The 23,904-nt window shown below is 37.7% G+C and overlaps 1 protein-coding gene across 20 annotated transcripts in view; it reads right to left on the reverse strand.

The window, feature by feature from the left end:
- FAM13A (family with sequence similarity 13 member A) overlaps positions 1–23,904 on the reverse strand; it is a 389,756-nt gene that overhangs the window by 109,912 nt on the left and 255,940 nt on the right. For all 20 annotated transcript variants that reach the window (XM_063663893.1, XM_063663888.1, XM_054485353.2 and 17 more), the window contains one exon: positions 14,991–15,154. In XM_063663893.1, the coding sequence (XP_063519963.1) occupies positions 14,991–15,154 (164 nt within the window). The remainder of the gene's footprint in view (positions 1–14,990; positions 15,155–23,904) is intronic.

Below are 23,904 nucleotides of genomic sequence, written 5' to 3' on the forward strand. Positions count from 1 at the left end.
CTGTCATCCATCCTTGACTTAAAACAAATTTTTTTTTTGCATTATAAATTATGCAGTATATGTTCATTGTAGAAAAAATTTAAAAATATAGACAAGATTAAAGTTAAACACAATCCCATTGCTTCCATATCCAGTGTTTAACAAAATTCTATATTCTTTCATTGTAAAAAATTCATATATAAAAGATAGGACAATGTGAATGTACTTAATACTACTGAACTGCATACTTAAAATGATTAAAATGGTAAATTTTGTTATATATACATTACCACAATAAAAAAGATTATGCAATATGTACTGTTTTGTAACACTATTTTTCATTTAGTAGTCAGTAATACATTTCTATGACATTTCTAGTCCTTAAAAGTATTTTTAGTGGTTATACTGTATAGCAGAAATTCTCAAATTATGGCCCAAGTACCCTTGGAGGTTCTTGAGACTCTCTTGGGAGGATCTGCAAGGTATAAAAATTGTCATAGTAAAATACTAAGATGTCATCTACTTTTTTCACTCTGATTCATTTATGAATGTACAGTCAAGCTTTCTAAAATATGGCAACAGATTTAATGCAGAAGCAGATATGAGAATCCAGCTGTCTTCTATTAATATTAAGCCAGTTGTTAGAGCTTGGCAAAAATGGAAAACAATGCGATCTTCTCACTCTTTTTCATTTAAAAAATGTAGTTATATTTAATAAATGGTCCAGGTGCGGTGGCTCATGCCTGTAATCCCAGAACTTTGGGAGGCTGAGGCGGGTGGATCACCTGAGGTCGGGAGTTTGAGACCAGCCTGCCAACATGGTGAAACCCCGTCTCTACTAAAAATACAACAATTAGCTGAGCATGGTGGCGGGTGTTTGTAATCCCAGCTATTTGGGAGGCTGAGGCAGGAGAATCACTTGAACCTGGGAGGTGGAGGTTGCGGAGGGCTGAGATTGTGCCACTGCACTCCAGCCTGGGCGACAGAGTGAGACTCCATCTCAAGAAAAAAAAATTATGTTAAAATGATGATTATTTTTATTTTACTTTTTTGAAACGAAGTTTCACTCTTGTCGCCCAGGCTGGAGTGCAATGGCACGATCTCCACTCACCACAACCTCTGCCCTGCCGGTTTAAGTGATTCTCCTGCCTCAGCCTCCTGAGTAGCTGGGATTACAGGCATGCACCACCACGCCCAGCTAATTTTGTATTTTTAGTAGAGACGGTGTTTCTCCCATGTTGGTCAGGCTGGTCTTGAACTCCAGACCTCAGGTGATCCACTCACCTTGGCCTCCCAAAGTGCTGGGATTACAGGTGTGAGCCACTGTGCCTGACCAAAATGATTATTTTTAAATAGTGATAAATACATATTAAAACTGTTTATTTTTCAGTTATATCTATATGTTAATAGATATAGCCCATGTAAATGAAATTTCTTTGTGTTCTCAGTAAAGTTTAAGAATATAGTCAGCCTTTGCTGGGCTCGGTGGCTCACGTCTGTAATCCCAGCACTTTGGGAGGCCGAGGCGGGCAGATCACCTGAGGCTGGGAGTTCGAGACCAGCCTGACTAACATGGAGAAAGCCCGTCTCTACTAAAAATACAAAAAAAATTAGCCAGGTGCGGTGGCACATGCCCGTAATCCCAGCTACTTGGGAGGCTGAGGCAGGAGAATCGCTTGAGCCTGGGAGGCGGAGGTTGCGGTGAGCCGAGATCACACCATTGCACTCCAGCCTGGGCAACAAGAGGGAAACTCAGTCTCAAAAAAAAAAAAGCAAAACAAAACAAAACAAAATTATGTTAAAATGATTATTTTTAAATAGCGATAAATACATATTAAAAGTCTTTCTTTTTCAGTTATATCTATATGTCAATAGATATAGCCCACATAAATGAAATTTCTTTGTGTTCTCAGTAACATTTAAGAATACAGTTGGCCTTTTGTGTCCATGGGTTCCACATCTATGGATTCAACCAACCTAAGATCAACAATATTTGGGAAAAAAATGCTTCTTTATTGAACATGCACAGACTTTCTTTTCTTGTAATTATTCCCTAAACAATACAACTCTTTAAATAGCATTTACATTGTATTAGGTATTATAAGTAATCTAGAGATGATTTAGAGTATACAGGAAGATGTGCATAGGTTATATGCAAGTATGTCATTTATATCAGGGACTTAAGTTGTCCATGAATTTCGGTACCCACAGGAGGTCCTGAAACCTAATCCCCCAGGGATATACCTACGCATAACAATATACCAAAGAGGCTTGAAACAAAAGTTTTGAAGACTGCTGTTGTGCAGCAAAATATAATTTGTAACAGCTTATTTTATGACTCCATATTATTAAGCATTGAATATGGAAAAGAAGTGCTAAAATAAAAGTGCCATGAACAAAAATCTTGAAGCTCTATCTTTCAGCCCATTGAGAATGATATCTGTAGAATAATTTCTGGGATAATTAATGAGTGTAAAAGAAAATACATATTTTGGCCGGGCGCGGTGGCTCATGCCTGTAATCCCAGCACTTTGGGAGGCCGAGGCGGGCGGATCACGAGGTCAGGAGATCGAGACCACGGTGAAACCCCGTCTCTACTAAAAAATACAAAAAAATTAGCTGGGCGTGGTGGCAGGTGCCTGTAGTCCCAGCTCCTCGGGAGGCTGAAGCAGGAGAATGGCGTGAACCCAGGAGGCAGAGCTTGCAGTGAGCCGAGATTGCGCCACTGCACTCCAGCCTGGGCGACACAGCAAGACTCCGTCTCAAAAAAAAAAAGAAAAAGAAAATACACATTTTTAGCTGCTTGATAAATAATGACAAATTTCACTGCAGTACTTGCACTTTTACCTGCAGCTAGTGTTTATTTCCTTCTGTGCTCATAAACATTGGAAGATGCAGCTCCTTATAGTTGCAGATTAAATTTCTCTGATTATTAGTGAGATTACACTTACTTCTACTGTTGTGAATTTCCTGTTCACAGCATTTTTTCATTTTTCCCTTGTTTGTGTTTTTTTAATTGTTTTACTTGTGTTCTCTCTATATAAAGAATATTAAATGTTCTCTTTATATAATGCAAATACTCTTATCATCATGTTATTTATTTTGTTCCTGGGCTTTTATTTTTGACATTCAGAATTCTAAAAATGTTATACTGTGAAACCTCTTTTTTTAACTCTACACTTAGAAACTCCTTTCCAGCTCCATTATAACATATATACCCATATTGTCTTTCAATACTTTTGCTATTTTATTTTTATGTTTAAATATGTAATCCACCTGGTATGGGTTATAGATCTAACAGCAATTATTTATAAAATAGCCTCTTAGTTTTTACAGATTTATTAAAAAAAAGCCAAACCTTATTTTTAAAAATAAAGCACATATCTATTTATTCATTCAACAGGTACTCTTTAAGGCAATAGAGTGTATAGAGGAGTAAATAAAATTGAATTTCCTGCCTTTATGGAGCTTACAATCTCATGGAATAGACAGTCAATAGACAAAGGAAAAATATGTAAATTAGGAGTGTAAATTAGGAATTCTATTGTGTGTAGATTGAATGTGAGATGCTTGTTAAATATTGAAGTGGACTTGTTCAACTGGCAGGGGCATATAAGATGTGCAGTTTTGGCTGGGCACAGTGGCTCACACCTGTAATCCCAATACTTTGGGAGGCTGAGGCGGGAGGATCACTTGAGGCCAGGAGTTTGAGACCAGCCTGGTCAACATAGTGAGACAAAACAAAAAAAGAAAAGTGCAGTCTCACAGAGCCCATACTCAGAAGGGCCCTATGCTTTGCTGTCAACATCTTAACATTTTTAATAATTGTTAAATCTGCCCCCCAACGTTGTCCTGGGGGGTGGAGGATGGGGAGAACAAACTAAGTAGCTGGTCTTGCCAACTGGATATAACTGCCTGGAATATAATGAAGAGGCTAGAGCTAGAAGTATAATTTTTGGAGGCTTATGAGTAAAGATAGCGTTTAAAATCATAGAACTGAATGAAAGCACCCAGGAATGAGTATAGGTTGAGAGGACGTCAGCGGACTGAGACTTGGGGTTCTCTAAATTTGAGAAGTCCGAAAAGAAGAAAGCTTATACAAAAGAGACTAAGAAAAGATACCCAGGAAGGTCAGAGGAAAACCAGGAGACTGTAATGTTACATTAAGCAAAGTGAAGAAAGTGCTTCAAAAAGGAGTGATCAGTTGGGTCAAATAGTGCTGAGAGATAGAGTAAGATGAGAACAGTAGACTGACCTTTGGATTTGCCATGATAGAGGTTGTTGTTCTTAACAAGAACACATTAAGTGGTGTGTGGGTTGAAGAATGAGAGGAAAGGATATAAAGACAGCAAGTACATACAATCCTTTATCAGAGATTTGCTCCAATGGAGAAGAGGGATATGGTTTCTAGAGAGGGATTACAAAAATGTTGAGAGCTATTTATTGCATATTTCTTTGCTGATGGGACTAGTCTAGAAAAAAAGGGGTAAGTGATGATATAAAGGAGGGAGGTAGCCTCCAACATAGCCCTTGAGCGAGAGGGAATGAGACTCAGAGTACACATACGAGAATACACATACATGACCCTAGAGAGGTGCGGGTTCAGCTCATCCACTGTAATGGGAGAGAAGGCAGAGTATAAGGATGCAGATGTGAATATGTTGGTAGATTTGGGAAGTAGGAGGATAAGAGCAGTCTTTCCTGATTGCTGCTTGAAAAAAATAAAAACCTCTGGACTGTGCTATTATATTTTGTAGATCTAAACCATGCTCATATCTCTATTGAACTGAAAGTTAATGTTCTCAGAAAATGAAGGTGGGAGGGAGAAGAGTAAGAATCCTAAATTAGTTTTTTGAAAAATCAGGTTCAGATTTTTGACAAGAGGGTCAAAACACCCCATGGGAAGATAATATTCTTTTCAGCAAATGGTGCTGGGACAACTGGATATACACATGCAAAAGAATGAAACTAGACTCATACCATACAGCATATGTAAAAACTAACTCAAAATGGATCAAAGACCTAAATGTAAAAACTAAAACTATAAAACTCTTAGAAAAAAACTCAGATGTAAATCTTCATGATCTTACATTATGCAACAGTTTATTAGATGTGACATCAACATTATAAACAAGAAAATAATAGATTAATTGGCCTTCATCAAAATTAAAAATTTTGTGCTTCAAAGGACACTATCAAAAAATTGAAAAGACACCGGGTGCGGTGGCTCATGCCTGTAATCCCAGCACTTTGGGAGGCTGAGCCAGGCCGATCACAAGGTCAGGAGTTCAAGACCAGCCTGACCAACATGGTGAAACCTGTCTTTACTAGAAATACAAAAATTAGCCAGGCATGGTGGCACGTGCCTGTAATCCCAGCTACTCAGGAGGCTGAGGCAGGAGAACCGTTTGAACCCGGGAGGCGGAGGTTGCAGTGAGCCGAGATCACGCCACTGCACTCCAGCCTGGGTGACAGAGTGAGACTCTGTCTCAAAAAAAAAAAAAAAAATTGAAAAGACAATCCATAGAATATGAGAAAATATTTGCATATCATATATCTGATAAGGGTCTTATATCCAGAATAAAGAATTAACAGAGAATTTGATAAGACATTTATGTAAAGAAGATATAGAAATGGCCACTAAACATATGAAACGATGTTCAACATCATTATTCATTAGGGCAATGCAAATCAAAACACAATGAGACATCGCTTCACATCCAGTAGGATGGCTATAATAAAAAAACAGACGATAACAATTGTTGGTGAAGATGTAGTGAAACTGGAACCATCAAACATTGCTGAAAGGAATGCAAAATCAGGCAGCTGCTTTGTCATTCCTCAAAAAAGTTAAACACAGAGTTAACATATGACTCAGCAATTCCACCCCTAGGCTTATACCCAAGAGAACTGAAAATATATGCCCATACGAAGGCTTCTACAGAAATGTTCATCCTAGCATTATTCATAACAGCCAAAAAGTAGATCCAACCCAAATGTCCATCAACTAATGAGTGGATAAGCAAAATGTGGTTCATACATACAATGAAATATTTATTTATTCAGACATAAAAAGGAGTGAAGTACTGATACATGCTACAACATGGATGAGCCTTCAAAACATATGCTAAGTGAAAGAAGAGAGACACAAAAGAACACATACTATGTGATTCTATTTATATAAAATGTGCAAGAGTTAGAGGGAACTTCATAGACAAGAAGAAATTTAAACTGACTGTTGACAAAGTGGGAGAAGGACACTCCAGATAAAAGGGAAAAATGTTAGCAGAGATACGGAACTGTGAAACTACTGGGAAACATTTGAAATAATGTGGTTGTATGTAGCTCAGATATAGAATGAAGAACCATAGAAGCGTAAACCAGGAAGGCAGGCTTAGCCAGATTTTTTAAAGACCTTTGAAGACCTTGAACTTCATTCAACAAATCCTCTTTGCTTTTACATCACTTCTATTGTGCTGCTTTTAAACATCTTTCTATATATATTATTGTTAATCACGTATAAGTTTGTCTCAATTAATGGACTGGTAGACATCTAACAATACACACCACACCTTAGTTATGTCTGGCCCCTCAGGGCCCAGTGCATATGTGCAGTACATAGATTGTGCCCAATAACAATCTGTTAACTTTGAATTACTAAAATAAATCCAGCTAAGATCACAGAAGTCCAGATATACTCTGTTGATCTAAATGCCACTAGAAATTATCTGAAGATATGACAATACATTTCTTTACCATTACTTATCTACCATTTCATCAACTACTCATACTGTAAACAGAATTAGAAAAAAACATTTAATTGAAGTTTGGATTCCAGTAAAATGTCAAAATTCAAGTAGTCATAGCAATTGTATTGAAGGGCAGATTTTGGTGCATGAGTAAAGAATAATTTGTTCTTTAATAATCAAAATACTGAGAGAAATATCGGAGACTTTTATTTGAAAAGGAGACTGAAGTTAAGCCTAGAAAATATTTTTAATAGATATTTCACTTACATGAAATAGTTTATCTAAGGCCTTGGGATATTTTTTCATGGGAGCTAGTGGCGGTCAAGAATAAATTACAAAATGGTCTGCATGCAAAGACAGAGTTAGGTATTTCTTCTAATCCAGTTTGAGGGGTTGGGGCCCTTTTCGAGTCTACCTTTCAATACATCTTTCTTATGAAAGCCAGAGAGTGGAAACATCTCAGGAAATGGCAGTTCTGCAGGGGAATTGCGTGCTGATGCGCACGCTGTGCTTTTCACAAGGCAGCCTGAGACGCTCCCTCATTCATACAGGTGCTACTTTAGCTGCTCCTGCAGTCGGCTATATTTGGTAATTTTTCAAATTATATTGTACATGTGATTATAAATCTTGTATCTAAGAATCCTTGCTTCATTTCAGCTTCAGTAGTCAATTAAAAAATTCTGAAACTTGGCTCCAAGTAGCAGAGAGTGAAACACTGTAAGGGAACAAACACATGTTCAGGAAGTAATTGGAGTGCCCTTTATGAAGTACAAACACAGGATAGTTATGACTGCTTTTTTTGCTGGCTGGACTTCAGAAATGAAGTCAGTTATATTTAATTGCAGATTAGATACCTTGAAGGGCAATGGTTACAGTTAATGTTGTTGAACACTGATTCATGATTAATATTGCTGAAAGTTTGATTCTCATGAAATGCACTATTGTAATACATTATTAAATTATAAAGTGTTCTTTGACAAGTGTCAGAAGGCACAAACTTTCTGCCACAAGTGCAGAGAGCTGCAGAGAAATATTACGAGCCTTGTAAAACAATGGATTTCTCCCAGATAGATAGACAGACATGCAACAAGATGGACAGCAACGATGTGGGGACAATGAGACCGCACGGCTATCCTGACTTCTGTAGTATCTCTAAGGGTGTGCAGTACAGGGTTGCCTTGGGTCAGTACTTTCCAAGGACCTGAAGAGAGAAAACTGACACATTAAAAAATTATATTATTTTAGAGTCAGACTTCAATCTCTAACCTAGGTCTAGGTCAGCTAGATGAAGAAAGGTCAGTGTTCTCATCTGACAGTGGAATTCAAATTCAAATTGGGCACATATAACAATATCACAATAACAACTAGGGCAACAGCAACTGAGTACATGCCCCCTCAGTACTAGCGTGGACACAAAGGAGACCTAAGATACAGTCTCTCTTCTTCAGAAACTCATAATCAGGTTGGAAAGAAAATATAAACACATACTTTTTATGTGGGAAAGGAACTCAAAGTAAAAGTCAGGTAGGAAATAATAGTGAAATAATCACAGCCTGAAACTGTATTTAATCTCAGCCTGACTCTGTAATAACTACATGATCTTGGATAATTCACCTAACTCAATAAATATTTGTGAAATGAACAACCTTTTCAGAATCATGGGTTCTTCACCCAAGGTCATTTTGCAGATCTGACATTATTATTACAGGGCTGCCTGACAGAAGTGTGATATAGCCAAAAAATGTTATACATAGGGTTATTATAATTTGTAATGCAAATATCAAGACAAAATATGACACATGATCGGATCATGAAGAGACTATCTGGAACCAAGATAGTCCTGGAAAGTGTGGGTTCTCTGATGGCTCTAGGTATGAGGAAAAGACAAGCATAGAGTTGGGGGAAAGACAGCTGGAGAGGCAGGTAGAGGGCAGAGCAAGGGGTTCCTTTTAGGCTAGGCACAAGTAAGCCACTACATAGTTCTGAGCAGGAGTGAAGTCTGTTTAAACTCCTGTGTCTGCAGAGATGGTAAGGGGTGAGGAAGCTGTGGGCCCAAATAAAGACAGTGAGCAGTGAGGTTGTCAAAGAGCATTCTGGAGTTGGCTGGCTATGACTGGATGACAGGGGTAGGGAGTAGGGGAAGGGTTTGGGTTATCCGAGAGACTGGGAAGACAAGTCAGCTAGTTAGAGTGACATGAATGTGGCTCAGTAGAAAATTCTAAATGGTAAATACAGAACCAGAAGTCATCATATATAGAGTTAAGAGTTGAAGACAAAGGCACTGGAATAATTTGTGTGACAAAAATGAATCCAGTACGTTAGTGGAATGGATAAAATGTAATAATTATCTAACCACAAGGTGATGGAGACCTACATTAGGGTTGAGATCATGAGGAAAGGGATGTTGGAGACATTGAAAAAAAACACTGACAAGGTTTGGTGATTGATGATAGAAAAGGTTTTGAGTCTGGTGGTTGGGACAACGAAATACAGAACCAAGTTGAGAGGGAAAAATGAGAGTGAGTTCTGTTTGGGCATAGTGAGTTTAAGGTACATCCTGAAGTGGAGATTGTCTGGCAGCCACTGGAGACTTAGGACTCAGCTCAGGCCTGAGATACTGATTTTTTATTTTTTCCTTCTGTGGCACTAGATTAGCCATGGAAGGAACAGCAGACAGACAGAGCAGACAGCCCAGGAAGGAAACTTTGAGGACGCTCCATTTTGGACAGAAGGGCGAGGGAAGGAACATCGCAGCAGGAGGAAGCAATACAGGAAATAGAATTTTCAAGAATTTGTGAAGCACCACAATACATTTACTAAAATGAATTTCAAAAAAAATTGAAAAAATGTGTGAGATACATTCCTGGGGAAATCCATAGAAATAAGTCTGGGAGAACACATTATCAAACCTGTAATAGCAGTTACCCCTGGGGGAGAAAGAGTGAATTAGAATAGTGAAGCAAGAGAATCAAAGGAAACTTTAGCCATCAGTGATGTATCAAATTTTTTAAGAAGAATGTATTTCCTAAATAATGAAAAAGTATTGGGAAAAGGAATAAATAGATAAGAAAGTACTTTTAGAATAGAACAACTCTCATCTGAAACACACTCTCCCACGGTAAGATTTATTTTTAATATACATTGAAAAGTGATTTATTATGTTTCCCCCATTTATTTATCAAATTAAGAACACATCTGTAACATAAGCAAAGACATTTTCTTTATATATTCTTCATATTATTTTAGATAAATACTCGGCATAGTGGTAGCTATTTCTTTATTCTCATTATAGAAAATAAAAACATTTAATATTAATCTCTTTATGAGACACCCGAGTACAAAACTTTCATTAATTGTCAGCTTATCTATAGTACCTTGAAAGAAGGCCATGAAGTTCTGTTTACACTCAAACCTAATGACAATTTTCCTAGAGTCACAGAGCTTGTCTTAATCCCAGTAGCAAACTGGTTAACTTTTCTGCTTACAAACAATGGAACTATGATTTTTTATGAAACTTCCAAGATGTTTCAGCTTATTCTTTCTGTTTTAACATCTCCCTGAAATACTGATTACTTCAATAACTTTTGATTACAGTACAGTAAGCTACAAATTGGAATCCTGCCAGGATGAGAAAACAAAGAGCTTTTCCCCCCTCTTCCTCTCCCTCCTTAGGAATCACCTTTCATGAGAACCTGACCTTTATTCCTGCCACCATGCTCTGATGTAGTCAAAGAAAAGTATGAAGGACAAAAATCTCTTAAAATGTAACAAACATTAACTCTCTCTGCAGACAGCATTGGCTTAATAACAATGGCTGTATTTTAGCATTTTGCAATCAAGTGACATTCTTGTTAAAGCATGTCCCTCCTCACTCCAACATTTTTTGCATTTGTATTTGTTTAAACAGTATTATTGAGGTATATTTTACAAATCATAAAACCCACCTATTTCTACAATTCAGTGACTTTTAGTAACTTTACCAAGTGATTCTACCATTTAAGACTAGGACAAATAATAAATTGTTAAGTAGAAGATTTGGAGAAAGATTTTGTGGGCTCTGTGTATTTTCCACACATGCACATTTATTTTTAAATTTAAAATATATGAACTAGCCAATAACTTGTTCTGGCAAGTAATTGCAAATGAAAATGGCTTCATAATTTCATTTTTGAAATAAAAATATGATTATGTTATGTTACACATTTAACATGATTTGGTTACTTCAAAGATATATAAAGGATTTAAAATTTATTTTTAATTATCTCCAATTATCTTTTGATAATTTACCTCACAAGGAGGTAAATGAAACTAAAAAGTAAACATCTCTTCACAGATACAGTAGATCTATGGGTAGAGACAGGAAGTTGAAAAAGTTTCTGTGTGCTAGAGGTGGCCAGGTTAAACATGGATAACGTTGTTGTATCTAGACTTTTAAGGTTGTCTGGCTCTACTTTTAGAAACTAGAAAGTTAGGCTGGACATGGTGGTTCATGCCTGTAATCCCAGCACTTTGAGAGGCCAAGGTAATTAGATTGGTGGATCGCTTGAGCTCAGGAAGTCAAGGCTGCAGTGAGCTGAGATTGCACCATTGCACTCTAGCCTGGGCGATAGAGTGAAAGCCTGTCTTAAAAAACAAACAAACTAGAAAAAATATAAGAAATTTATAAATACAGCTAAGCATTTGTTTTAACTGGGGATAATATATGTCAACCAGAAGAACAAATAGTTGCTACAGCAATGGCTAGCTATGCCTTCTCTCCATAACCTCACTTCTTGATTTGTATCTCAGAAATACTGATTCATTCTCCAAAAGGAGAGTCTTGTTAACTTGGAAGCAGGAAACTTATTTTCATTTTCTGATTGGATGAATAAAAACTACATAAACAACAGGCTGGGCACGGTGGCTCACGCCTGTAATCCCAGCACTTTGGGAGGCTGAGGCGGGCAGATCACGAGGTCAGGAGATTGAGACCATCCTGGCTGACATGGTGAAACCCCGTCTCTACTAAAAAAAATACAAAAAAATTAGCTGGGCGTGGTGGCGGGCGCCTGTAGTCCCAGCTACTCGGGAGGCTGAGGCAGGAGAATGGCGTGAACCCAGGAGGTGGAGCTTGCAGTGGTGAGCAGAGATCGAGCCACTGCACTCCAGCCTGGGTGACTGAGTGAGACTCTGTCTCAAAAAAAAAAAAAAAAATTACATAAACAACAAACATTTGAATTTTTCTTCTCACTATTTCACTTAAGGCATTTTTGACATAATTCTTTACAAGGTAATTTGGCAAAATAACATTGACACTAGCTCTTGTCACCTAGCCACTTGACTCTGATTTTTAAACTAGAGAAGAAAACTGTAAAGAGGACCAGTATTTTGTATCTGTGCCCCTTATTCTTTTCCAACTGTTCCTCATTGGCCAAGGCTAATTTTTCTATTGCTTATGACCTTCTCTCTCCACCATGCAGAAGGTGTCCTTCCCAGCACTGTTTGTTCACAGAAGCTATAATGTGAAAAGTGTCCTTGTGGTTGTACAGCGCCCAAGCTGCCTTACACAAGATATGGCCACCTGGTCTCTGGATTCCCTCCTGGAGGTCCTTGTTCTATTACCTCCTGGCTTGCAACATCAGCTTCTCCTCTCCACTGGCTCTGCCCGTTAAGCATCTAAACCTGCCTACATTTGATTCATTAAAATATTTAAAAACCCCAGATGAAACACAATAAACATTGAAAAACTCCAACCATTTCTGGACCAAGCCCTCCTGTAAGCAGTAGTCTGTTCTCTTCCACACCTTCAAGGGACAAAGACTCGTCCACACCTGCTAGTTCTCAGTAAGTGACAATGACTTTGGGAAGGCTCTTACTTGCACTGAATTGCTCCAAAGGCCTGTTTGCTGGTCTCCCAGCACCTCTTATTATTTCCATTCATCTTTCCTTGTTCCTTTCCTTTCCATGGTTGTCATGGGATCTTTGATAAGACACAAATCAATTTATATCATTTTTCTACTTATATTCCTAGAATTACTCCCTATTGTTTTCAAGAGAAAATCCAAACATGGGATATAGTTTTTCATGATCTGACCTATTTAGCTTGGTCTCTTAATTCACCTTTACCTTCCTCTACATTCCACATTATAAACTGCAGATGTCCTGAATCCACTGCAACACTTGCAGTTCTCCCCCAAATTGTCCTCACTGCCCTGAATGTCCTCACACTTGTTGCTTTTTCTTCCAGGGGCACCCTTATCTCTATTTCCCTGCCTGATAAACTCATATGTGTTTTGTATTGTATTTGAATTGTATTTTATGTTTCTATGTATTTTGAATTGTATTTTATGTTTCTCAAGAGATGCGCCTGAATCTTATTTATGATTTCAGTGTCTAGTACATAATAGGCATATATAGTAAGTGTGTCTTTAAGGCAAATTATTGAATTTTTATTCATTCATCTTCTATCTCCCCAAGTGGGAGATTTACATCTTTCCAGTAAATGCCACATAACTAGATTTCAATAAAGATTAACATCTGTTGAAGGAACCAACACTGCAATTGCCTCCAAACTCTACCTCTTCCAGTCTATCCTGCAAACTGATGGAAGGTTACTTTTCCTAATATACTAACTCCCTATGGTATCTATCACCTCCTCTACCCAGCTCAAACTTTCATTGGCTTCGTATTACCTCTGGGATAAAATTGAGGTTCTCCTATTTTGGTTCTTTTGCATTTGCTATTATCTCTGCCTGGAATGCTCTTTCCTTGATTTTTACAGACTTTCTCCCCCTCCTTATGTCTCAGAACAAACTTTTCCTGACTACTCAAACTAAAATGATCTTTGCATCAGTCTATTAGACTGTTATAATTTCTTAATACCTTTCATTTATTAGAGCTGAAATCATCTTCCTCACAGTCCTTTTTTCTATTATGTCTCTCTATTGCTTTCCTCATTAGAATGTACGGTTCCTTAACACAGGGGCCTCGCTGGTTTTGTTCATTGCTCTGCATCTCCAGTCTTAAAGCAGTTCCTGGAACAAGTGGTTAACCACTCAAACATTTGTTCAATGAATGAAAGAATGAAAAAATACTTGAACCAGGCATTCAAGGTCCTCTACGACCTGGCCTCACTACACCTTTCCAGCCTTATCTCAACTAATTCCAGTTTACAATTCCAAAATACCTGTTATACCTCCGAAATAAGCATATCTATAATACTCTTGTCTTCTTTCTCTTCCTATCTAAATTATCTTCATCATCTGAATTATCTTCATCAGATCCAGCTCAAATGCTATGTCTTCTATAAGGCAATACAAAGTGGCAAGCTCCTTAACTAAATTATTTCTCTGTTTAATGTCTTCTTTCAACTTCCTGGAGTATTTTTATTTTAAAAATAGGTTATAAGTTATAATAGAAGATATTATTACAATGAAAATTATATAATTTCTGGAATTATAGTAATGCTAGTAGTAAATAAAATTCAAGCTAGTAGCAAATAAAATTCAAGCCCAAATTTACCTATTTTAAGAAAATTGTGGCTGGGTGCGGTGGCTCATGCCTGTAATCCCAGCACTTTGGGAGGCCAAGGTAGGGGGATCATTTGAGGTCAGGAGTTTGAGACCAGCCTGACCAACAAGGTGAAACCTCATCTCTACTAAAAATACAAAAAAATTAGCCGGGCATGGTGGCACACACCCGTAGTCCTAGCTACTCGGGAGGCTGAGGCAGGAGAATTGCTTGAATCTGGGAGGTGGAGGTTGCAGTGAGTCGAGACTGCATCACTGTACTCCAGCCTGGGCAACAAAGCCAGACGCTGTCTCAAAAAAAATTGCAGTTTTTTTTCTTCAAGTATCAGAGAAGTCTGCTTTCAGTTATAATGTGCAACGTACTGGTTAAAAAGCGACATTCAAAATTAGTTTGTGAGAGTTGGTTCTAGTGACAACTTTGATCTCCACTTTAAATTGCAGATAATATTTTCCACTGAACATACTATGAAAAAGCATCCAAAAATAACAATTAAACTTTAACTGTGAGCCTAACATAACTTCTGTTGATTAAATCACTTGTTTCAATCTGGAAAACAAAACAATTAGAATGCTTCTGTGATAAGAACTATTAGTCAGAAAATTCTCAAAACATAGAGTGAATTTAAATATGTTTACTGATCTATGTCCTGTAAACTCCAGTGGTAGATCAATGCAGAAATATCTACATATGTGGGCCTAAACATAAGAGCGGATAATGCAATATGGATTGTGTAGATAAAGAAAACATGCCAACCTGGGTACCAACTTGGCACTGATAGCATCCTCTGCTGAATTCATGTCTTCCAAGCAGGATTTTCTACGACTTAGCCGCAAGCTGAGCTGAGGAATGCCATCAGATAGCTCTGGTTGCAGTACTCTGTGGGCCTGAATAGATCCCTCACTCCTGGATTTTGGGATCTAGAAGGAAAAAAAAGAGGGGTGGGGGAGAGCTAGATAAATGTTAAAGCCTTTCAAATTAAGTTTTTGAAAAAAGACAATTTATTCCAATTTTGCAATAATCCAATTTATAACACCCCAGAAAAATATCAAGTGAAAAATTAAATTTAAACTACATATAAAAATGATATAGCAAAGGGCACAGGGAAGGGGAGATACGAATATTTCCAAGGAGAACATTCAAACCTTATATACCCCATACCCTACCAAGAAGATTTCTATTCTGACAGAAATCTTCCCCAGGCCCACCCCTCCTTAGAATAATCATTCTACGTAATGAGAAATGATATGGGAGTATGTCAGACCAGCAACTTGGATTGAAGGAAATAAAAAATAGTTGGAAAGAGGCAGGAAAAAAAAGAGCTAAGAACCACTGGAATAAAGGATGCCAGTGTCTGAAAGGTATTCAGAAATATTTACTACCAATAAGCAAAACACACATTTGCTGATGGTTTCTATTGTAGCCCTCTTTTGTAGGGCAAAGTAAGATCTAATAAAATTTTGATTAAGGTAATAAATAGGAAAAACACAAGCTTTTTAGTTTTCTTTTATCTTGGAATGCATAGGCAACACATGTCCCAAATGAATCCCGGGGGTACTGACTTCTCAGACTGTGTCTGAAGTTATGTTCCCTCTAGCCACCAAAATACCTTCATGTTCTCTTATTTTAGATCAGAATGAATATGAATACAATCAATATTCTTTTCCTTTAAAATGTAAAAAATATTATGCCAAAATTGTAGGAAAAATTAGAAACCTCAGATCAATTGTATTTGGTACACTGGAAGCTTTTTCTTGTCTCTAGGATTTTTCCCATGCTTGTCCTTACATCTGGAATGTCATGTGCTCATCGCTGGCCACTCAACTGCTTAAAACCAAACCAATCCTAACTTCCTTTGAGGCTGAGATAACTCCAGTGGACTTTCTCTAATTAACTTCAGGTCTTTTTTTTTTTTTTTTTTTTTTTTTTGAGACAGAGTCTCGCTCTGTCACCCAGGCTGCTGTAGCGCAGTGGCGTGATCTTGGCTCACTGCAACCTCCACCTCCTGGGTTCAGCCTCCTGAGTAGGTGGGATTACAGGCATGCACTACCAAGCCAGGGTAATTTTTGTATTTTTTGTAGGGACGTGGTTTCACCATGTTGGCCTGGCCGGTCTCAAACTCCTGACTTCAAGTTATCTGCCCACCTCGGCGGCCTCCCAAAGTGCTGGGATTACATGAGCCACGGCGTCTGGACTTAACTTCAGGTCTTAATGACCTATCCCAACTCTGAATTTCCATAACACACTACCACATAGTCTACCCTTGATTACACATTGCCTGACACTTTAATCTGAGTTTTCTCATGTTTCTAGGTCATATGGTCTCAATGGGTTCTCTGCAAATAGAGATTATAGTCTCCTCCTATTGTTTATCTCTTTCTCTCTCCTTGCTTTTATTCTTCTTATTAACATTTTTACCATAAAGTCTAACAAAGTTTTGGATCTATTAGTAAATACTTCTTGTGAGACAATCCACTTGTCAACCACAAGGTATTCTTAAGACATTGACTATTCTGGAGGATAGTCAATAAAACAGATAATTTTTAAAAGTAATATGGGAATAATTATGAACATAAATATTGAATGAATTCATGCCTCTATGAAGATTATATAAAAACAATATATGAAGAAATATGTACAATTATGACTTGTCAATTAAAAATAACATTAATTTACAAAACCAAACAACACACACAAACAAAATATATGAACATAATTTGGCAAAAAGGTATATTTAGGATAGAGCGAAGTGAACACTCAATAAAAGCTAGGTTTTATTATTATTGTTGTTACATAAAATTTGCCCAAATCTGGTGACTGCCAATGAATTTTTCATGACATTTCTTTGTAGAGCATTCTTAAGCTCATAAAATCAGGAAAGCAAGGAAAAAATTTTTAAATATTATAAACTTACAAAAACATTTCTGTAGTCCATATTTGCCAAGACTGACTTTTTTATTGACAAAATTATATATATTCATCCTGTACAACATGTTGTTCTGAAATATGTATACACCGTGGAACAGCTAAACAGATAATTAACATATGTATTACCTCACATACATTTTTTGTGGTGAGAAAACTTAAAATCTACTCTTTTAGCAATTTTCAAGAATACTAAGAATACTTTTTTTAAAAAACATCAATAGCAAGAACATGAAAGTAAAAATATATGCTATTATATATTTCATTAAGGAGCTCCTTTTGCATGTGATTATTTTTCATAAGAGTAGACATGAAAAATCAATAAAAACACTGAAAATGCAGTAAGATTTCAAACTAATTAGCCAAAAATCTCACATTTAGACTTAGTTCCCTGCCCATATTAAAGCAAGCACAAGGACAGTTGTTTGACAACATTTCACGGTGTTAAAATAAGGAGACTGTGATGGTTAATATTGAGTGTCAACTTGATTGAAGGATGCAAAGTATCGTTCCTGGGTGTGTCTGTGAGTCAGTGGACTCCATTTGAGTCAGTGGACTGGGAGGAGCAGACCCAGCCTCAGTCTGGGTGGGCACCATCTAGCCAGCTGCCAGCTCAGCTAGGATAAAAGCAGGCAGAGGAACGTGGAATGACTAGACTGGCTGAGTCTTCTAGCCTCCATCTTTCTCCTGTGGTAGATGCTTCCTGCCCTTGAATATCGGACTCCAAGTTCTTCAGCTTTTGGACTCTTGGACTTACACCAGTTGTTTGCCAGGGGCTCTTGGGCCTTTGGCCACAGATTGAAGGCTCCACTATCGGCTTCCCTACTTTTGAGGTTTTGGGACTCAGACTGGCTTCCAGGCTCCTTAGCTTGCAGACAGCCTTTTGTGGGACTTCACCTTGTGATCGTGTGAGTCAATTCTCCTAACAAACTCCTCTTCATAATAAACATCTATCCTATTGGTTCTGTCCCTCTAGTGAACTCTGACTAATATAAAAGAAAACTCCATGCTTTTATGAAACATATTCTAAGTGAGGGGAAGACAGACAAGAAGTGGGCCCAGGAGGCCATTTAGACCCACCTTATCTCGGCAAGAGTTGCTAGTGGCTCCATGAGGCTCAGGCAAGCCCTGCTGGTCAGGGACTCCAAATCGCGCCAACAGTCTTACTGTAATAAATGGAGTGAATGTGCTGGAGAGACGTACCTGCAGCCTCTCTCATAACATGTGGCTGAAGCAGGAAAATGGCCAAGGGTTGGGGATACAGACTGGGGAGGCCAGCTTTCTCTTTCCACTGTAGTTATAACTGACATCCACTAGTTCACACCACACTTTGCTTCTTTCTTTTAGTCATTTCTTCATTTATTTGATCATTTAGTAACTTTTGTATGTGAAGGTAAAAACTATAAAATCCCCCAAACCACCTATGATGAACACTTTGCTCATAAGAATTCTGCCACTGGCTATTTGAGATAAAGATCTAGGTATATGCTGTGTGATTTATGTGTACAATTAAAATACAAACAATTCCAGGAATCTCAAAAAGAGTACATTCCATGCATGTATCTGCAGGTGTGCAGTAGCTCTAATTGTGGCATTTTTAAGGTACTTTAGTATTTAACATGCCATGGGAATAAAAACAAAGGAATGTTCTTTGAGACAGTAAAATTAGAAAACATTCTCTTAAATCTTGGTGCTGCTGCTGTTATAATTAATATTTACTGAGCACTTATCCTGTGCCAGGCATGGTTCCAAGAGATTTACATAAACCAACCCATTTAATTCTCACAAGCACCCAAGGAGTCAAGAGCTGTTATTATTATCATTTGAAAGATGAGGAAACTGAGGCACAAAAAATTTCATTTGTTCCAATGAGTAAGTGGCAGAGTTACCATCAGAACCCAGATAGGCCTCAGTACCTGGGCTTAACCACTGGTCTATATACTTGGCTACATGTTAAATGTTGGAATTGCAAGAATAAATGGCATTTTAAATGAAAGTCATACTACCTACCATAATGCAACCATTTTCTTTTTTCTTTTTTGGGTATTATAAGTTAAATTTTTCTTTTCTTTCAATTTATTTCTCTGGCACCTGTTGAAGCATTCTAGAAACATAGCCTTAGGAAAAGAAATCGAATTTGAGGACAAAACTAGATGGAAGATATGTTCATCATATTTTTATTTATAATAGAATGAAAATGTAAGCATTCTAAATAACCAAATTACTATCATACGTAAATTATGGCATATCCACATGATAAAGGATTACTCAGCCATTAAAATACTTACAAGGTTTTAAATAAGATAGTAAAGTACTTTTTATGAGATATAGTATGAGCCAGTTTAGCAAATAAAAATGCAAAAGGAGGTAGATATATACCTCCAATAAAACTAGGGTCATCATACTTAAAACACACATAATTTGTTTTGAAAGTCAGAAAACAAATTGTCACAGTCAACACTAAAAATATTTTAAGATGGTCTAATCTTTAAAAATTGAATAAGGAACCCATCACCAAAAAAAAAAAAATTATGTGATACCAGGCACTAATTCACCCTGATAAATTAATGTGAATGAAAATAAAAAAGACATTAAAATATCATGCCTCAGTCTTAATTTTTATATATTGCCCTCATATAACTGTGATGATACAACAGTAAGCTGTAAGTATAGGCTCTCTGTTCCATGGGAGAGTGTAGAGTACAAATTATCTGCCATGCTAAGTGGACATGAAGCAGGAGGGATTTCGTTTACTGGACAGCTTCTTTCCCTTGTGGAGGAGTAGAAGGTTTCTCCACTTAAAAGTTTCTTCCCAGAAAAGTAATGTGCTTGTGAGTCAACTGGAGGAAAATTTAAAATTAATAATTTAGTAAGCTATTATGAGACAGTATTGTTAGTAAGTAATTTTTAAAAGCTTAGGCATAATAAACTGATAGTTTAGTCTTAGGAGTCACCCTAAGCACTGTTCAGCTGCTGTGCTGGCATTTTGAAAGTACTAAAACTCTAAGTGTGGACTGGGCATGGTGGCTCACACCTGTAATCCTAGCACTTTGGGAGGCCAAGATGGGGGCATTGCTTGAGACCAGGAGGTCGAGACAAGCCTCAGCGACATAGTGAGACCCTGTCTCTACAAAATAATTTTTTTTTAAAAAAAATAGCCAGGCCTTGTAGAGTCCACCTGTAGTCCCAACTACTTGGGAAGCTGAGGTGGGAGAATGGCTTGAGCCCAGGAGGTTGAGGCTGCAGTGAGCTGTGACCATGCCACTGCACTCTCATCTGTGTGACAGAGTGAGACCCTGTCTCAACATCCCCACCTCCAAAACAAACAAACAAACAAACAAAAAATCAAAAAAACCCAAAAAACCCAAACTCTACCTGTGTTCTTTTCACGGACTCTATATTCTTCATCAGGTACTTTGAGAAGTGATTAGAAAAGGACAGAAAATTATATTCAAGGCTGAAATGATTATGAAAGATTGAGATCGAAGGACAAAAGGAGTAGCACTAATTTTTAACACTTAGACTTTCTAAAGAAAGTTAACTAGTCCTCCTCATTATCTTTGGCCTTTTCTCTCCTCCACCTGTCACTTGTATGGAAGATGGCAAAGCTTCTTGCCTCTCTTTCATGTTCGTCAAACTCATAATCTTCATAAGAAGAAATGTGAAATAACAAAGTACCAGAAAAGAGATGCTTAGTTCTGAATTTGCAAAAAAAAAAAGATACATAGTTTTAATTTAAAGACTACAAAAACTCCAAGTCATAAAAAAGCCTTTGTTTTTGCTTAAAAAAACTTTCATTTAGCTTTCCAGAAAAGAGATTTGTTTACTAAACTGCTGCTACTCTCCTCATAGATAATTTAATGAATCTCTTCTGTGCCAGCCACAGTGCTAGCTAATTAATGTTCCATTTTTTTCTGAGAAAATTATTAACATGCTTTAGGGAATATATATTTTTAGGAGGGGAGTAGTTTCTTACACATGCTTATCTTTTTTTATAATAGTAAAAATGGGACAATGTTAAACAAAGTTATAACTAATTAAAATCTCATCTTGATCCAAGTTTTAGAGCAAGTCTGTATTCTGTATTTCAGCATAACTCAATTTAACTTTGTTAGAAAAATCACTCATATATGAGAAAAAAGAAATTTTATACTTTTCAAAAAGTTTATGTTGAGGCCAAGCGTGGTGGCTCACCTCTGTAATTCCAGCACTTTGGGAGGCCAAGGTGGGTGGATCACTTGAGGCCAGGAGTTCGAGACCAGCCTGGCCAACATGGTGAAACCCTGTCAGTACTAAAAATAAAAAAATTAGCCAGGTATGGTGGCGCATGCCTGCAATACCAGCTACTCAGGTGGCTGAGGCAGGAGAATTGCTTGAACCTGGGAGGCAGAGGTTGCAGTGAGTGAAGATCGTGCCACTGCACTCCAGCCAGGGCAACATAGCAAGATTCTGTCTCAAAAAAAAAAGCTTATCTTGAAATATAAGAGATCAAATCAATTACAGGTTCACAGTGTGGCCCAAGCAAGTAACACTCCTTAGTTCTTTGTTTTCCTCAACTCTGCCCCTCTTAGCTCCTCTCTCTTCTGTAAACTGGGAAGTACCATTCCAGCAGAAATGTTTGTGGGTTTTGTTAACTGCTATAGCCCTGCCTCATAGAATAGCACTTAGCAAACAGTAGGTGACCATTAAATGTTTGTATAATGACTAAGAAACTAAATAATAGCATCTACTTTCTTCCTAGAAACACTGAAATGTTAACAATCAGCTGATACTATAAAACATATTAATTCTATTGTGTTAACATTGCTCTTATTTTAGAACTTTCATTTATATTCAGTTTCAAAATCTGCCACTTAAAAATAGTGACGGTACAGAGATCACAAGAATCTGAATTTATAGAGTAAAAGAATTATTAATGCATGACTATGAGTCAAGAAACTACATTGGCTCTAACTATATGGCCCCATGGTAGAGCCATCTGTCCTCAGACTTGGGTTCAAGGAAGCCTCACCTTTTAGAAGCTACTCGGGTAAATCTGTACATGGTAGTAGGGTGAGGTTGCTTATTAATTTTGACATAGTTCCATCTGCTATTTTACAAAGTTATTTGTTCAATTCTCTGACTTTAAGTCTTTTATCAGGAAAAAATTCAGTCAAAAAGTAATCATTTAAACTGAGCAGTGTAGGAATTAAGGTAGAAGACTTTAACAAATTTTCATTCTGTTACATAAAATTTAGCAGTAAAACATTTCATTTTGTATATTAATGTTCACAGCTGCATTACTCATGGTAGCCAAAAAGTAGAAACAACTCAAATGTCCATCAATTGACATATGGATAAGCAAAATGTGGTATATCTGTAGGTTGGAATACGATCAGTCATGAAAGGAGTGAAGTACATGATAGAGCATAGATGAATCCTGAAAACATTATGCCAAGTGAAAGAAGGCAGAAACAAAAGGACACATATTGTATAATTCCATTGGCAGGAAATGTCTAGAACATGCAAATCCAGAGAGACGAAAAATAGATTAGTGGCTGGCAGGGGATGGAGGAGGGGAAGTAACTGCAAATGGGTATGGGGTTTCTTTTGAGGGTAATGAAACGTTCTGAAATTAGATATTGTTGATGGTTGCATAACTTTGTAAATATATGAAAAACCACTGAATTGTAACCTTAAAAGGGTGAGTTTTACAGTATATAAATTATATCTCAATAAAGCTGTCACAACAAAGAGGAAGGAGAGATCAAGTGTGTCAAACGCCGCTGACAGGGCGAATAATGAAATCTGAGAACTGACCACTGAATTTGGCAATGTGCTGTTTCATTTTGTAGGAGGGATTGATTAGAGTGGGTTCCAGGCAAAAAAAGAGGAAGTGAAAACACAGAGCTTAAATAATTCTTTTTTTTCTTTCTCCATTTTCGAAGGAGAGCTTATGTAATTCTTTCGAGCAGTGCTGCTGTGAAGAATAGCAGAGGAAAGAGGCGATTGCTAAAGAGGGCTGAAGAGTCAAAGGAGGGTTGTTTTTCTTTTCAAATAAGATGGAAAACATTATAGCATATTTCTATGCAAATGGGAATGATTCAGTAGACAGACATCAAACTGGTGACCCAGGAGAGGGAGGAGGAAGGAGGAAAAATTGGGGGAGAGAGTTCTTGAGTGGGTGAGACGGGATGGGATCATGCACACAGGGGAGGAGCCAATCTTAGTCAGGACTCTCAGGCCGTCCAGGAGATGGGAAGAAAGAAGGAAGAACACTGTGGGCCCAGAGGCAGGTGGTGGAGGGATACGAGGGTGGGAGCAGGTGGATGCTGTCTCTTGATGTTCTCAGTGAAACAGCAAGTGAGGTCATCCTCTGAGTGTGAAGGAGTGAAGGAAGTGATGCTGGAGGCATAATGGCCAAGGAGAATGTATGAAGGAGGTGCTTACAAGAGAGGAAGCATGAAGGGCTTGAGGGGAAGGAGCAGGACTGCCAGCATGAGGGCCCTTTTGAGGTTGAGAGTCATGTCCTTAGACCAGGACCTCAGCTTAGTTGTGTGGGTTTCACCAGCTGCATCCAGCTACTAAGATAGGCAAGGAGTGGGTATAGTGTTGTTTTTAGAGGGGGCTGGGATTTTAAGGTAGCAGACACTATTAGCTTCTTTATTCTGGTGCTGTAATAGCTTGTTTCCACATGTTGTCCTTATTAGAGTGAGTGATTTCCAAGTGTGTCTTTTTCATTTTTGTATCTCCTGCCTGTAAGTCT

Source organism: Pongo pygmaeus, chromosome 3, assembly GCF_028885625.2.
Source record: "Pongo pygmaeus isolate AG05252 chromosome 3, NHGRI_mPonPyg2-v2.0_pri, whole genome shotgun sequence".
Classification (NCBI taxonomy): Eukaryota; Metazoa; Chordata; class Mammalia; order Primates; family Hominidae; genus Pongo; species Pongo pygmaeus.